This window comes from Hyperolius riggenbachi, chromosome 7 (assembly GCF_040937935.1).
Source record: "Hyperolius riggenbachi isolate aHypRig1 chromosome 7, aHypRig1.pri, whole genome shotgun sequence".
Taxonomy (NCBI): domain Eukaryota; kingdom Metazoa; phylum Chordata; class Amphibia; order Anura; family Hyperoliidae; genus Hyperolius; species Hyperolius riggenbachi.
Window position 1 is genome coordinate 231153995 of NC_090652.1, and position 15505 is coordinate 231169499.

General features: G+C 41.3%; 1 protein-coding gene across 3 annotated transcripts in view; it reads right to left on the reverse strand.

Annotated features, from left to right (window-relative positions):
- Nucleotides 1-15505, reverse strand: part of SPAG16 (sperm associated antigen 16) — a 1402284-nt gene that overhangs the window by 602363 nt on the left and 784416 nt on the right. For all 3 annotated transcript variants that reach the window (XM_068245386.1, XM_068245387.1, XM_068245389.1), the window contains exon 13: nucleotides 7288-7414. In XM_068245386.1, coding sequence (XP_068101487.1) covers nucleotides 7288-7414 — 127 coding nt within the window. The remainder of the gene's footprint in view (nucleotides 1-7287; nucleotides 7415-15505) is intronic.

Here is a 15505-nt window from a genome sequence, read left to right on the forward strand (position 1 = left end):
ACCAGTTCCCTGACTCTCCTGCTGATCCTGAGTCTCTAATACTTTTAGCCACAGCCCCTGAACAAGCATGCAGATCAGGTGCTCTGACTAAAGTCAGACTGGATTAGCTGCATGCTTGTTTCGGGTGTGTGATTCACGCTACTGCAGCCAAAGAGATCAGCAGCACTGCCAGGCAACCGGTATTATTTAAAAAGGAAACATCCATATCCCTCTCAGTTTAGGTTCCCTTTAAGAGAGACAGCTGTTAGCTGTTTGGAGCTGCTTCTACTTTCACCCACCTACCTGGGAACCTTACAATATAAGTGTAGCTTCCAGTTTGCTGTAAGCATATACTCACATTTTTCAAGTGTACAGCACAGGCTGGCTCTCTCTATGTTCTCCCTCTACTGCAGATGACGGTATACTGCCTTCCCATACAGAAGAGCCCACCAGTGCAGTGGCCTCATTTAGGTATTGCATCTGTCATTTTTAGGGTGCCCACTAGAGACTGGTAAATCTAAATAAGCAATTTGACCCGCAACGTTTCAGATTTTGGCCCCTTATGTGATTGAGTCTGACACCCATGCTCTAAGGCATGTATTCTGACTCATGTCCTCAAGGAGAAATGCTCTATAAGCAGGCTAGAATAAAATCAGCCAAAGTGACTGTTCAGGGCAGTTTTAGCCAAGAATGTGTGTACAGTTGTCTCCTGAACTCACTCACAGATCTGGCATGCTGTATACATGAGGGACAGTGACCTCCAAGAGCTTTGCTCCCCTCTTTACCCTGCCCGGCAGAAGCTGCTCCGTTGTCTGCTGTATCATTAGCCGCCTTCCCTTCTCCATAGAAATAGATGAATCTCTCAGCTGTAGATGGGTAATTCATCTGTACACTGCTTGTACACCGCAGTGTCATCCACAGGCTTGAGCGCCATCCTGGCAGGCAACGCTAATCTAGCATGTGTACATAGCTTAAAATTTGAATTATTTCATAGTATTCACTGAGCCATGCAACCTTTTCCTTATGATTATCAGAGGGAACTTTACTAACACACTGAAAAGGGATGTATACCAAAGTACTAACACCATAAAGGTATGTGCACCAAAAATGGTGTCAGAAATGGCTCTGTGTAAATTGACTAAGCTAAATTCCAGCCATCATCAATAGGCATCATTCATATAATTCCATAGGAATGCTCATCAGTCAACTTTACATAGTGAATTTCTTGCGGGGGGCTTATTTCAATTTAGACCATTCCATGGATCAATAGGAAACCCCGGCAAGAAATTCAAATGTCCCCTGACGGGGCTAATGCTTAGCATTGTGGAGGTTGAGGCGGAGATTGACGTCAAGTAGCGGTCTCCTATAAAGATAATAGAAAAACAGTTGAATAGAAGAAAAGAAGACTAGAAGACAGGATGCTGAAGAACTTGAAGAATAGAAGGGTAGAAGGTAAAAAAAGTAAATAGAAAGAAGTAAACAGATGAAAATGCTGGAAAAGGAAAGAAGTATGTATACAGTATATCAATAATAACAAAGAAGTTGATGAAAAACCCTTTAGAAGATATTAAAAAAAACAAATACAAAGGGTGTAAATTAGTAAATCACTCTTTCAGAATCATAAGCAAGAGTTGTTATAGCTGGTTGAACATTATAAAACAAATCAAGTTTTAGCCCTGGAGAAGATGACTCACAAAACAGACCTTTTCCCTTTGCAGGCCCACAATAGCATTAATTAAATCATAAATGGGCTGATGTCAATAAAGAATAGATAAATGTGCTTAGAGAAAAAGAGACAATCAAATGACCATTTGTAATTCACCCGTCACCCACATAATTAATATATCACAGATGATGCTAGAAGATCTGTCCTATAACTGCTCCTCTTCTATAACACAGGCTGTAACTATTGTACCTTAGCATAAACTATTGCTTGGAGACTGTCAGTGACAAATGCTTTCCCTATGATTTCCAAAGGACTCAGATGTCTTGGTAGCAATCAAAATGAGATTAAAATAGAGTTTTGATTAGGACTGGCTGCTGAGTGGCATAGAATGAGTCAATGGAGCGCTCTTCACCTAAACATCCGAATATCTGTATACTGGTGTTCTGTTTCACACAGAATTTCTAATTATACATGCTGATTAAAAAGTTGGCCACAAGTCCGATAACTATTAACGAGGCAATTAAAACAAGGGCGGTAATTAGAGACAAAAAAGAGCGATTTGAGAATTTGATCTTTCCCTATTGTATTTTGGGTCAATTACTTCTAGTGCCTTCAAGATTAAGGGAACGCATTTTAACTGTGTTCTAGCTGAATAGGAGAGCCAGAAACAATAATTTAGTTTAAAGTATTACTTTAAATTAAAGAGTAGAAACATCTCTAAATGGCAAACTATTTGTGCATTATATTTTGCTACATTAGTGGTACTGTAAAAGAAATAAAACACATGAAATAGCATGATGATGTAGGATAGTAACCATAAAGTGCAAGGCTAATGCTGGGAATACACCATACAGTTTTCTGTTAGATTATTTTCTGTAGAGACTGGTCATTATCTTCTGGTTATCTCCTGCTGAGTAGAACAATGCCTAATTGCTAGGCAGATAGATGGTTAGATAATTTCCAACATGTTGGAAATTATCTATCTGGCAGGTAAATCTAACAGAAAATCTAACAGAAAATTGTATGGTATATTCCCAGCATAACATGCACTGTTGGTGGGCCTTGAGGACAGGGCAGGGGAACACTGGCTTAAAGGCCCTTTTCCCTTGGCTGCGATTTACTTCAAAAAGCGGGTCACAGCCATTTTGCCAATCGCTAGAGCACTGCAATTTACATGTAAATCCTAGTGCTCATTTTCCACTACCGCAATTTGGTCTTCCCCGAATTGCAATTGCCGTCCGGCGCAATTCTCGCCACAATCGTGCTCCGTTCCCAACGGCTATATGACACAATCCCAGCGAGTGGGTAAAGCAGCCGGCACAATGGCAAACGCAGCGTGATTGTGCTTGCGATCGGGCTTGCCAGTGGAAAAGTTTATTGATTTGACAAAAATATCTCTGAGCCACCAAGAAGTTGGTGTGTGGATCATTCTTCTGTTGGAGATATCATTCAGGACAGATGATCCTTGAAGTGTGCACCTAGCTGTGCTTTGGCTTCGGAGGAGAGTGAACTAGGAGCAGCCATTTCCGTTTCATCTTGAATGAGGTATTATTTACTATGGTTTTAAGTGTGTTCATTTGCTTTGCACTCAATTATTTTCTCTGAACTGTCTGCAATAACCCTGTATGAGCCAAATAATTACATCAGTTATCACATTATAGAAGATGTAAAAGAAGGCAAGACCTGGCAATCATGAGCAACATAGGAAGAGTAGAAAATGTAAATGCTTTAGATCAAATGCTCCTTTAGATTGTAAGTTTGCAAGGGCAGAGCTCTCTTACCTTTTTGTCTTGGAATTTGTTCCACTTTTATTCATAATTTTGTCACTGTAAATACCAATTCTGTATTTTGTACCGATTCTGTATTTTGTACTCTCTTTATTATGTATATTGGTGTATACCATTGTCTGTATTATTTTGTACCCCATGTTCGTTTCTTACTTTGTACAGCGCCAGGAATATGTTGGCACTTTATTAATCGATAACAATAATAAGAAATGCAAGACCCACATAATACTTGGTTAAAGTGAACCCGAAGTGAAAATAAACTGAAGAGAAACAATTGTATTTATCCTTCTACTCCTAAAATTGAAGATTGAATGTTTTGTTGCCCCTTCTCGATGCCAGCCTAATAAGTTGTATTCTGCCAGGAAAACTTTATGGCTGTGATTTGCTTATCAGTGATGTTTACTATATTCCCGACTAGGTACTGACAAGACAGAAGCTGTCCACTTCCATGTCTATAAATTAACTCTTTCAGACAGCAAAATAAAGCAAGAAAAATAGCTTGGTTATTAATATGTATGGCACTGTACATACACATGTTTATATCATCATGTCACGTATCGCCTTAGGTACACTTTAATGCTAAGCATTTATAGCACCTTGTGTGCTCCTGAAGTGTAAAGAATGAAATTCCACTTGCTCCCCATTTATAAGAATAACAAAAGGCTGTAGCTGTAAGTTCTGTTGTGCTTTATTCCAAAGGAAAGCAATGTAAATATTCCAGCCATCTTCGAGCCACAGAGGGCTGAAAGGTGGTTAGAGTAAATAGGCCCATTCACTACTTACACCCACCTCTCTCGCTTGGATTACTAATTGCATGTATCCTTACATTAAGTTTGAATAAAACACCACTGAGCCAGTGTCTAGCGCCTTGTGTGACTCTTTATAATTGTGTCCTATTATGGTAAGTTTGCTATGCTTTTTCCTGAAACACTTTGTCACAAAGGAGGGAAAAAAGACTAATTAACTTTTACTGGTATTTTATGCGCATTAACTGGGATTCACAAATTATAGGATATCAAAAGCTTACTTTTGAAGTATGTGTTATTATATATTTTAGTTAACATCATTTTAATTGTGCTCACAATTTCCAAATGAAAAATGGTTTAATTACTCATTTCTCAAATTGGTGTCAATGGCTCAAAGTCTAGAAGATTAACAATTATTTTTTTTATCTCCAACAGATACAAGGAAATTAAATTTGAATCCACTTCTCTAAATGAATAGAGCATTTAAGTGAAGCTATCTTCATTTTGCCTTAAAACATTGTAAATAAATCAATAAAAACACACATACACACACATCAGCAGGAAACAAAGCAAATAACATGTTTTTGTGAACATGAAAAGTTCATGGCCTGTTCAGACACAGAAGAAATCATTTTGTACCCTTAGTTGCTGAATATTGGCAGTCGCATATTTTTTCATCAGCGCCCTTCAGGAAGGCCAGAACTCATAATACGTGTCATTCTGAAATAAATCCTATGTTCTCACTACAGATGCTTAATTTATTATGCAGTATTTTCCTCTAGAACTCATGGAGAAGCATACGATCCATTTCATCAGGCGATTGATTTGTATGTTTCTAATTATGGTTGCAATCATGCCATCATAGGCTAATTTATGCTTCCCATGTAGGCTAAAACAAGAAGAAACACCAGCTAATCAGAATCTTAAAGTGAACCTAAACCCAGGACTTCCTTTCTGCTCTAAAATATAAGCAACAGCATAATAACCTTTACATAGATCCTACCACCCTGATGGCTCAGATCAGACAGAGGTGTCAGCTCAAATAACAGTGACTTAATACTTCTAGATAAAGGAAAATTAGACAGCCTGTTATCTGCAAACAGGGTTAGTTTTTCCTTCACTCCTATACATACGTTTAGGTCCTCTTTAAGGTGCACATGCATTGAGTCTCAACATATGGATCAGGATTGGATCTCTTAGATGACAGTTCAGGGCCAAGTACTGTACAGACACATTTCTAGGCTACAGCCTAGTGATGTACTGATGTATTCTGTTGCTATGGAGGGGGGGAGAAGGGTTGAAAGTGTGCTGCATGGTGGAGCAGAGTAAGAAAGAGAACAATGGGCTGAACCTGAGTACAACAAACATTCCAGACTTTCTGGAAACACATCAGGGTGGCTGTAGACATGCTAAACTCTTGGTAGAGACAACCTTGACTGGCTGCCTCTAAATACTATAGCAAGTCACTCTAAATTCATCTTCCTTAGTGTAAACAAATGTTTATAAATTTATAAATTATACATGTATATATCAGCAGTGGAGTTAGGAGAGTAATAGAAACAATTCTACCATTACCTTCTGCTAGCAATCATTGCCGGGGGGGGGCAATGATTGCTAGCAGAAGGTAATGGTAGTATGTCACTTACCCTGCTTGCAGACTGATGAGCACAGACGCATGCTAACACACACGCTGTGCTCGTCTTAAACCACTGACTAATATTCACATCGTTCTGGCTAATCAGGTGCCAGAAACAATGTGAATATACTGTGCTGTTGGCACAGAGTGGTTAAAAAATAATCATGAAAAAAGTCAGTTTTTAATAAAATGAATTGTATTGGAGTCAATAACAGGGTTTGGAAAAAGATGAGCCTCTGTCCGGAGTTAACTCTTCACAGGTATGAAAAAATCTCATTGGGCACTGGCAGTATAATAAAATGTGCTGACTGTTCAGAGCTCTCTGCATCTTTATTTACACCCCCAGCAGCTATTGCCGTTCTGTGGCTATGGAGAGAGGTGGAGGTATGACAGCATGACACACAATAGTAGGGATGCTCATTCGGATCCCGCAGAAATTAAAGCATTTCCGATTTGAAATCGTATTCATTACCACAACTTGGTAATTTTAGCCCAATCACAGAACTCTGAAGCATTGGAACAATCAGAGTCAACTTGGAAGTATTTGGCCAATCAGAAAATGCAGTGGAATTTCAGTGGAATTGAAAATTGGCATTTCGGACCATCCCTGCACAATAGAGTGGCTTTGAGTAAGAGGGGTATGGAGGAGAACAATGCTGTACACACAGCAGATTGATGGCAGGAGTGACCTTGAACCTCTGTCAACCAAGAACCTTCTAGTGCGCATGTAGGGGCGTAGCAATAGGGGGTGCAGAGGTTGCGACCGCATCCGGGCCCTTGGGCCAGAGGGGCCCAGAGAGACCTTCCCTCAACTGCAGTATTAGTTCTCTATTGGTCCTGTGCTCATAATAATCACTTCTATAGATACTTTGAATAGTGGTAATCCTTAACTAGCTGTTCCCCATCCCCTTCTTGCACCTCTGACACTGTAGTTGCCATTGGCAGGTTTTGGTGCACCGTATCAATTGTTATGTATAAAGTGCTTGGGGGGCCCCATTGTAAAACTTGCATTGAGGCCCTCAGCTCCTTAGCTACGCCACTGTGTGCATGAATCTTTATTCTTGCTTCTTTTGTGTGTTTTTTTGCTGAGTATATAGTACTGATTATCAAATCAGCACTGCCCAGAGGACAGCCAGGAGGTAAAAACAGCTACATTTGCCCATAGCATAGTGGTCTACATATACATCTGCAAGGGGACAGTAATAGTAAAAAAAAAAATGTATTCTGGAAAATTGAAATACTCCTTCTTGTGAAATGCTCATTACTTTAAAAATGATAAGATTTAGCAATGTTTACCAGCTCATTCCTAGTGGACACAAACAGATGTCTGCAGTGAACCAACTTACAATTTCAGCAGTGTGGCTGTTAGTGGTTTGTGCTGTAAACAAGTTTATTATGTCCATTATTGACATCAGCCAAAATAGTAAACAACTTGACAAAGAAAAGGCACATTGAAGTATGTAACAGACTTACCATTCTAGCATCCCACAAGGACAGGGTCTTGTCTGCAGAGCTGGTCAGCACAATGTTGGAATATGGAAGGAACTCGATGCTGTTGACAGAGTCCACGTGTCCTCTCATTGTGTATCGACACCGCTCACTAACACAAACAAAAACAGTATTAGGTGTTGAATGGCTGCTTGCTAAGCAAAAGAGCAGAATGACGGAAACATGCTTCCTAAAATGATGTGCTAGTTACTAGAAAGACAAATAGCTGCAAGTTCTGACCATTCAGTGGTTTCTGTACTGGCTTGATACTTTTTCACTTAAATGACCACTATCAAGAAAAAATGTAAAATGTAAAATACACATGTATACATACTTCTAAGCTGCATGTTTATTCCACAATAAAATGCACTATAAGTTCTGTTCTAAGATAATGGGCACTCTACTAGGCTGAATGAGCTGACCATCAACGAAAGGTAACTTTTGTATGCTTCAATGGCTCGAAAAGAAAAGAAAACAAAACAAAACAGCATTGCTTCTGGGTGGTATTGGATCATATTAAGCTAACTTGCAACTTGTACAATTTCAAACATTGCATTAATATCTGAAATGTTTGAATAAAACAATGAACACTGCACAGCCAAAATAATCTTATGCTGTTGCGGAGTTTGAGTAATTTTCATTTGTTTTCCATGCATTTGCATAATATTTTTCCATAGCAAGACAAGTCTCAAATATTTAATATTGAACAGAGTACCAGTACTTTCCATAATTGTAATAATGTATTCAAAGTGGGGAAAAAGTACACAATGCATAACTTACAGGAAGAAAGGTATGCATTTTTTTAAAAAAAAAAGTAAGAAGAAAGTACATGAGGAGTTAATACACACACTTTGCATAGCGATATAACAAGGAATTACTATTCCAGAGCACGGCTCAAGGCAGATCTCAACTGGTTAGGTTGCCCTCACTCTGGGCTGCTTATCACTCAATCGCTGCGGCAACGTATATAGCTGCTTTAAATGACATGTCCCAGATGAATTTCCTGCAGAGCCACGAGATGTAATTATAACTCACAGCCCTTGTATGTCAATAGGGAAAGCAGGCAGACTACACTGGAAACCACAGCACACTGTGCACACGGCACTTGCCTATAGTGATTGACGCTAAAGGATAGACACGTAGGCTGTAGGAAGACTTAGGTGAGATTAATTAGCTGTCATGACAGGAAGAGCCTGGCCAAGATACTTTACAATGTAAAAATGGACTAAGGTGAAGGACCCTGAAAAGCTATGTGTGAAAAGAGACAATGAGAGAATATTCATACTTCACAAGTACATATACATTTAAAGTAAACCTGAACCAAGTAAAAATATTTAAAATAAACACATGATGTACTTGCAGATGAATATTACATACTTAGCAAGGCTTGGTGTACAGAGGCGCCAGAGTAGAATAAAAATGTTTAAAAACCGTCTAAAAGAGGGTAATGTTCAGGTGGACTTACCTCCCTCAAAAATATAGAACTCAATTGAGTCACAATATATCAATACAAAAAACGTTTTATTTAACTCCACTTAGTGCAACGCGTTTCGCAGGTGTGGTCCTGCTTCATCAGGCAAACAGGAGTATAACTCAATGGGTCTAGATGCAGAAGTGAGCGCCTCACTTCAGACAGAGGCGCTCACTTCTGCATCTAGACCCATTGAGTTATACTCCTGTTTGCCTGATGAAGCAGGACCACACCTGCGAAACGCGTTGCACTAAGTGGAGTTGAATAAAACGTTTTTGTATTGATATATTGTGACTCAATTGAGTTCTATATTTTTGAGGGAGGTAAGTCCACCTGAACATCCCCCTCTTTTAGACGGTTTTTAAACATTTTTATTCTACTCGGGCGCCTCTGTACACCAAGCCTTGCTGAAATCTTGATTCTACCCTCGGTGGAGGGGTGCTACCCCGTTTCCTATCTACAGAGAGCGACATCTTAATAACCTGAGTGGGGTCAGGTTCTAATACTCCCCACCTGCATTTGAAGTGGTTGCCTATGGGTAACCCATGTTTGTGAGTATTTCTTAATATTTTGCTTTAAACCACAACCAACTTAACAATACTACACCATATTGGGCTCTCGATTTCTCTTTGTTCTTCCAAGCACATTACATACTTACCTCACCATCATCAGTTCCTTTCAGAAGCTCATCATTTTCTTTTAACGATTCCATACAGTTCCGACAACATTTTGTCAGAACTGAAATATAGCAGTACTGTCAGTCAAAGATCAGTTGCTGTCAATTATAATTCAAAGGACAACTGATGAACAAGGTAATGTCTATTTTTCCATATAGCTCATGGGGGATATATCAGTTTAACTGTGTGCTGACCCAGAAGCAGAAGGTAATGGCCATTTTCAAAATGGAGGACATAGAATTCCATTGTTCATAGTGGACAACCAGGACGCAGGAGTGGAGAAAGAGATTGATGAGTAGACTACTTGGGAGGTAAGTATGGCGTGTCTATGTTTATTTTGGCTTTTCATTTTCAGTTCAGGTTTGCTTTAAGCATCTAAAAAATTAATTGATCTTAGATAAGTTTGTCTCAAATTGTTTATTTGCTGTGGAATCCTCTCTTCCCCTTAAAGTTTAGCAGGAGGAGAAACTGCACTGCGGTTATAAATTATTAAGTCTAATTGAAGGATATGTGAACTGCGGATCCAAAAAACGAATTCCCAAATATAACTGCAGCACTTGTTTACTCAAGAGACATCTCCAAATAAAATGTGAACACAGATAAGATGTTTAACTTAGTGGCGTACCTACCACAGGGCTGCAGGCGCTCACAGCACCGGGTGTATCCATGGGCTAGGGGTGCCGCTGTGGTGCTCAGCCACTGTGTTCTTCCACCTGGGACCTTGTTTCATAGTTTGGGCAACATTTAGGAAAAAGCAGCAGACAGTGCATGAGACTGCACTACTTCCTGCACTAGATGTAGCACCCCCCCCCCCCTTTCCAGTCCCATGGGCAATGTATTTCCTCGCTCTCTACAAACAGTCTGCAGTGAGTAAAATGTGCAGATCAGCAGTGTGAGTAGAGAGAATAATTGCTGTGCTGCAGCTGGGACATTAGCAGGGAAAGGTGGCAGGATGTGTTTAGTGCTTCAGAAGTTGCTTGTCATTAGTAGCCATGTGCACTGGCTGCTGTGATACCAGAGTGCCCTGGACTATTGATTATTTATCCTGATCAGAGTAATTAATCAATAATGCAGGGCAGTCTGCTGTCGCAGAAGCCAATAATACCAGTGCTGACAGCCAACTTCTGTAGTGAACAGAGAAGCAAGCTCCAGGCAATTTAGATTAGCTTGATTGCAGATAATCTTATCTCTTTTCCCAGTTCCCCCTCCCACTGTTGTCTTCCCCCATGACCCTTTCCTCTTTTCAGATTCCAGTGGTTTCTTTTAACAGCATGTCCTTGCCAAACAGCACTGGTTAAGTCTGCAGTCCTGATGAGAGTCCTTCCTGGCATTTCTCTCTCCCACCAGGCTCTCTGTCTTGTGCTTCTACCTCCTTATCCAAGAGAAGCTCATAATCTAATTGTACCATAGTTATAGTCTTATGTCCTACCATATTACTATTGTGTATTTATACAGCATTGACATCTTCTGCAGCGCTCTATAGAGTACAACGTTTAATAACTGTTATCTCTGTCCACATCCTGACAACTGTTTTTCCCTAAAAATCCTACAAAATTTGCAGCAACACTCTCGGCCCCCCAACTTGTCACCCCTACCATGAAAACATTGGTAGGGGGCTGGGGTGGGGGGGGGGGGGGGCGGGGTATTCCTGTAAATAATCAGCACTGGGTGTCAAATTCCCTAGGTACGCCGCTGGTTTCACCAGAATACATACTGCTATTCTTTGTTCTGGTGACACATTATAGTACTGCTGCAAATCCCTCTCCTCTCTCAGCCACTAATCAATAACTTAAGCTGCCAATACATTTCTATTTTGCAGGCTGATCAACCTTATCAATTCGGAGGAGAATTGGTGCTTCAACATGGCTGCCCAATTGATCTTTCAAATGATTTTGCACCTGAAATCGCTTGAAAGGATTGATTGGAAATGCTATCAAAGTCTCAGTCGCAAAAGCTCCATCGATTGCATCACAGTAACAGCATTCAATATTGTGATGACCAACAGAACAGGTGGACCAGTGTATAAGTGTTCCGACTCCCCAAATACCCCCCGCCCAGTTTATTCTCACCTCTAAAGACTCACCCCTCAAACTAGCGTGACTCCGGGCCTCTGGTCACCACGATCGCTTGTTCCACGTGACACAGGCAAATGGTACAGGCGCTCATGGTGATGCTGCACACGGGAGGAGGCCAGGAGTCACACTGGAGGAGAGCAGTAGAATATTGCACCATGTTAGCCAACACTGGAGGAGAGGTGAGCCTTTACTGAGCATGGGCAGAAGGGGACAAGTATACACTAGGGGGCAGCTCGGTAGGCGGCAGTGCTAGGATGATTCTTAAAAGATTTCTATTGCAAATCACTGCACTGTGTGGCCAGGCAACAGATCCCTCTCTGCTCAGATATAATCAGAGAGGAATCTATCTAATGGTCGGTCTGACTATGCGCTGAGTGATGTATGGCCACCTTTATAGCATAGATAAGAACGACTGATTTCAGCAGTTAATCTTTAAAATAAAGCATAAAAATGTGTGTCGCAGTGGTGTCCCTAGATCGCTTTCAGTGCCCTTAGGACTTAAGACATCTACCCACTTAAGTCATGTAGGAATCACATTAACAAAGCTGTAGCAGAGAATGAGTCGAACAGCTTTACCCCATTCCTCCCTACTGACAGCTTATTATGATTGACAACATATTATGTCTGTTGGTCTTTAGAAGGACGGCTTGGCATCAGTGGGTAGGGCGGTTGAGTCCATGACTGAACTTCACTCGGCTAGCATGACATTTTTTGGACATTAGTCTGAAAACTGCGACTCACATTGAGTGGTACCACCTATTCACTCCATCTTGGTTGGGCAATCTCAGGAGCGGCCACCTAGTGGCCATTAGTTGCAGAATGTAGGTGGCTACAGGTGTTCACCAGAGCACCCTAATAAGAGAAGATGGGTCAGCATCTTAAGTGTTCCACAGACTACTTTGCTGCCTAATAGTCACTATGTGGCTGCTCCTGAGATTGCCCAACCAGTGATGGAGGGAATAGGTGGTACTGCTCAATGTGAGTTGGTCTTAAGCAGTCTGTGGAACACTTAGGAAGGTGGCCCATCATCCCTTATTAGGGTGCTCTGGTGAAGACCCGTAGCCACCTACATTCTGCAACTGCAGGGTGCAGGGGCCGACAACATACCTGCAGATCCGTAACGAATTTGTATGATAGCATGGTTATAAACAAATTCCTAAGTGGGCTTTTCCTCTGACAATTATAAGTAATTACTTTGGGGGCAGAATTTAGCTTGTCTATTGTCAGAGCAGCTAATGTCTAAGCACAAAGGCACCAATCACATTGTCTTGTGTTGTCAGTATTGGAGTCCACTTGTTCGGTACTGAGATGGTGCTGAAGTGTGGTATTCGGGAGTATTTGGGTGTTCCAAATTCGTTATGCCAAATTCGAACAGCTACACTACTGATTACTAAAGAGAAAGAAAAATATAAAGTATAATATACAAATGCTGTACTTGTTTATTAATGTTCAACATAATTAGATGTAGCCCTTTTTTCAAGAAGCAATATATATAAAACAGCTATTTACTGCATTACATAAAGCACATGTACATCAAAACAAATTCCTAAATAAATTAGCACCATAAGAAAGCATATGATACGCCTTCAGTTTACGCTTGTGGATTGCATGACTGTTGTTCTTTAGTGCACCAGTATTTTTCCTGCTATATGATATATAGATGTATGCTGGAGCTGTGCTGAAACCATTTTTATAGAGCATAATTGCCCAGCATGGTTTACAAGTCTGTAAATGTGTCATCAGTGGGATGCAGGAATAGAACACGGGACAGTGAAAGAATCAAAAAAGAGGAACACTGAGAAGAAGAAAAGGAGGAGGAGGAGGATGAACAGTATGAGATTAGATTAGATCAGATCAGAGGGTGGAGGTGGATGGCGGCTTTAACAATTGGCACAAGAAAATTACCTAAGTAAAACTCCCCCTAAGCCATCCTTAATTTGAATGCTTCCTTGTAAAATACCTGGTTTGATAATTATGATGGTGTAAAATGACTGTGCTGTACAGATGAATAGGACCTTATCCACACGATTTGCTGTAAAGACTACAAATCCCTCCTCTGCAGATGAAAGCAACTTTGTCATGTAAACATTATCTAGACAAGGAAAAGTTTTCAGGCTCATTCGCCCTATGCGTACTGCATAGCATATTATCACACAGCACAGCAAATGTGCAATGCACTTTCTCAAGTCTGCTGCCACAAACAGATGTAAATAGCTGAGTACATTATTACACCAGTGCACTGCTACATGCATGTTTGTAGTTTAGCCAGTGCACATTTTGCAGGCATAATACGTTTCCCTAAACATTTTTTGTGAACCTTAGTTATCATATACAGTACATTGAAGGTGATTTTTCTTTCATTTCAATGGTGATCCTACAGTTTTTTTTTACTATTTCCAATCCTGTATCGGACTATGTCCAACATAGGAATAATGGCTGCAGCTAGGTGGCGCTGTTTTTGGATAAATCCAGCAAGTGCCAGCCGCTTTAAATCAAGTCTGACTAAGCAGGGCATTTACTGTTCAATGGAGAGAGGAGGTGTGATGATAAGATGGTCCATGAGCAAGCATCAGCTGCGCTCACGTTTGAGGAAGAGGCTCATCGCTCTGATGTGCTCCATCCCACTTGGGTGCACTGGCCAATCACTTTTCGAGGCACAGGCGTTCTGGGGGACGCTCGGGGACGCTTTTGGTGTGCACCGGCTCTGTGTAGCATTTTTGAGGGTAGAGATCTTTACGGCCTCCCTGTTAGATCCCTATGGCGGATCAATCTCTCGTAAGGATTTTTGGTCAGGTGGGTGTGTATGGCTAAGAAGAGTAGAGTGTGCAGATTTGTTTTTATGTTGCATAGGGTTACTGGAATCGGTTTTTGATTTTTGGTTTTTCTTACCTGGGGTTATATGTCTGATGGGTGAATTTAGCTATAGACAGAGATAAACAAGGTAGGGGGGAACAGAGCTCTAAATATTGCACTTGGGGAGAGCCTAAGCAGGGAGGGGGACGTGGATGTTTCCTCCTTAGACAGCGCCATATGCCTGATGGTTCTGTTGGAGTATCCGGCCGTAGCGACAGCTGAGACATGTGCCTGAGGCGGGCATGCAGCTGGTTCGGTCTTACCTTGATCGGAGCGCCTGATCTACATGCTTGCGTCGGGGCGATGGAGGGGTGGCATCATAGAGAGCTGGGTGGCTGGTGTTGATCTGGAGGGGAGGGGGGGAGAGGTCCATGTTCTTCTCAGTTTGGGTTCCCTCTGTACTTGGCAGATGTAATTCCCTTAGTAGAATCGTATGCCACTCCATTACATGTAAGCAGTAGAAACCTCTTCCAGAAGATAAAATGCAAACTAATTAATGGCAAAGGGGGGTTTAAGGGACCATAATATTATTGTTGTGAATCGAAGTGTGCAAATGGTTCAGGGTGATAGGTTAGGAAAATGTTTGTGTTCTTGTGGTACAATAAAAATTATTGAATCTGTTGAACAAAAAAACATCTTAATAGAAAATAAAGTAAGATAACAGAGTATCAAATGATGATGCAAACCTAAGCCCAATACAGGAGTGCTGCAATGAAGCCAGTCTGTTTAAGTTAGGTTAAAGTACCGAGTGTACGTTGAGTTTGAAAGAAAAAAGTCTGACTATGCAGGGCATGTACTGCTTAATGGAGAGAGGAGATGATAAGATGCAGGGTCGGCGCTACCATAGGGGCAAAGGGGGCAATTGCCCCAGGGCCCCAGGGTCCATAGGGGCCCCCAAGTGTCTTCTTCACCCCACTAAATTATGTGGCCAAGGCCTTCCTCCTCCTCTTTCCCCATGCAAACTCCCTCCTCCTCCAGCAGAATTATGGAGGCAATGGGGAAAGGCATACCTCTCACCTTTTCCGAGTTCAGGGGGCCCCCAGGTTAGTTTTGCCCCGGGGCCCCATTGTAGCTAGAACCGCCCTGATAAGATGGTCAATGAGCAGGCAGCTTCCAGTGTATGGAGC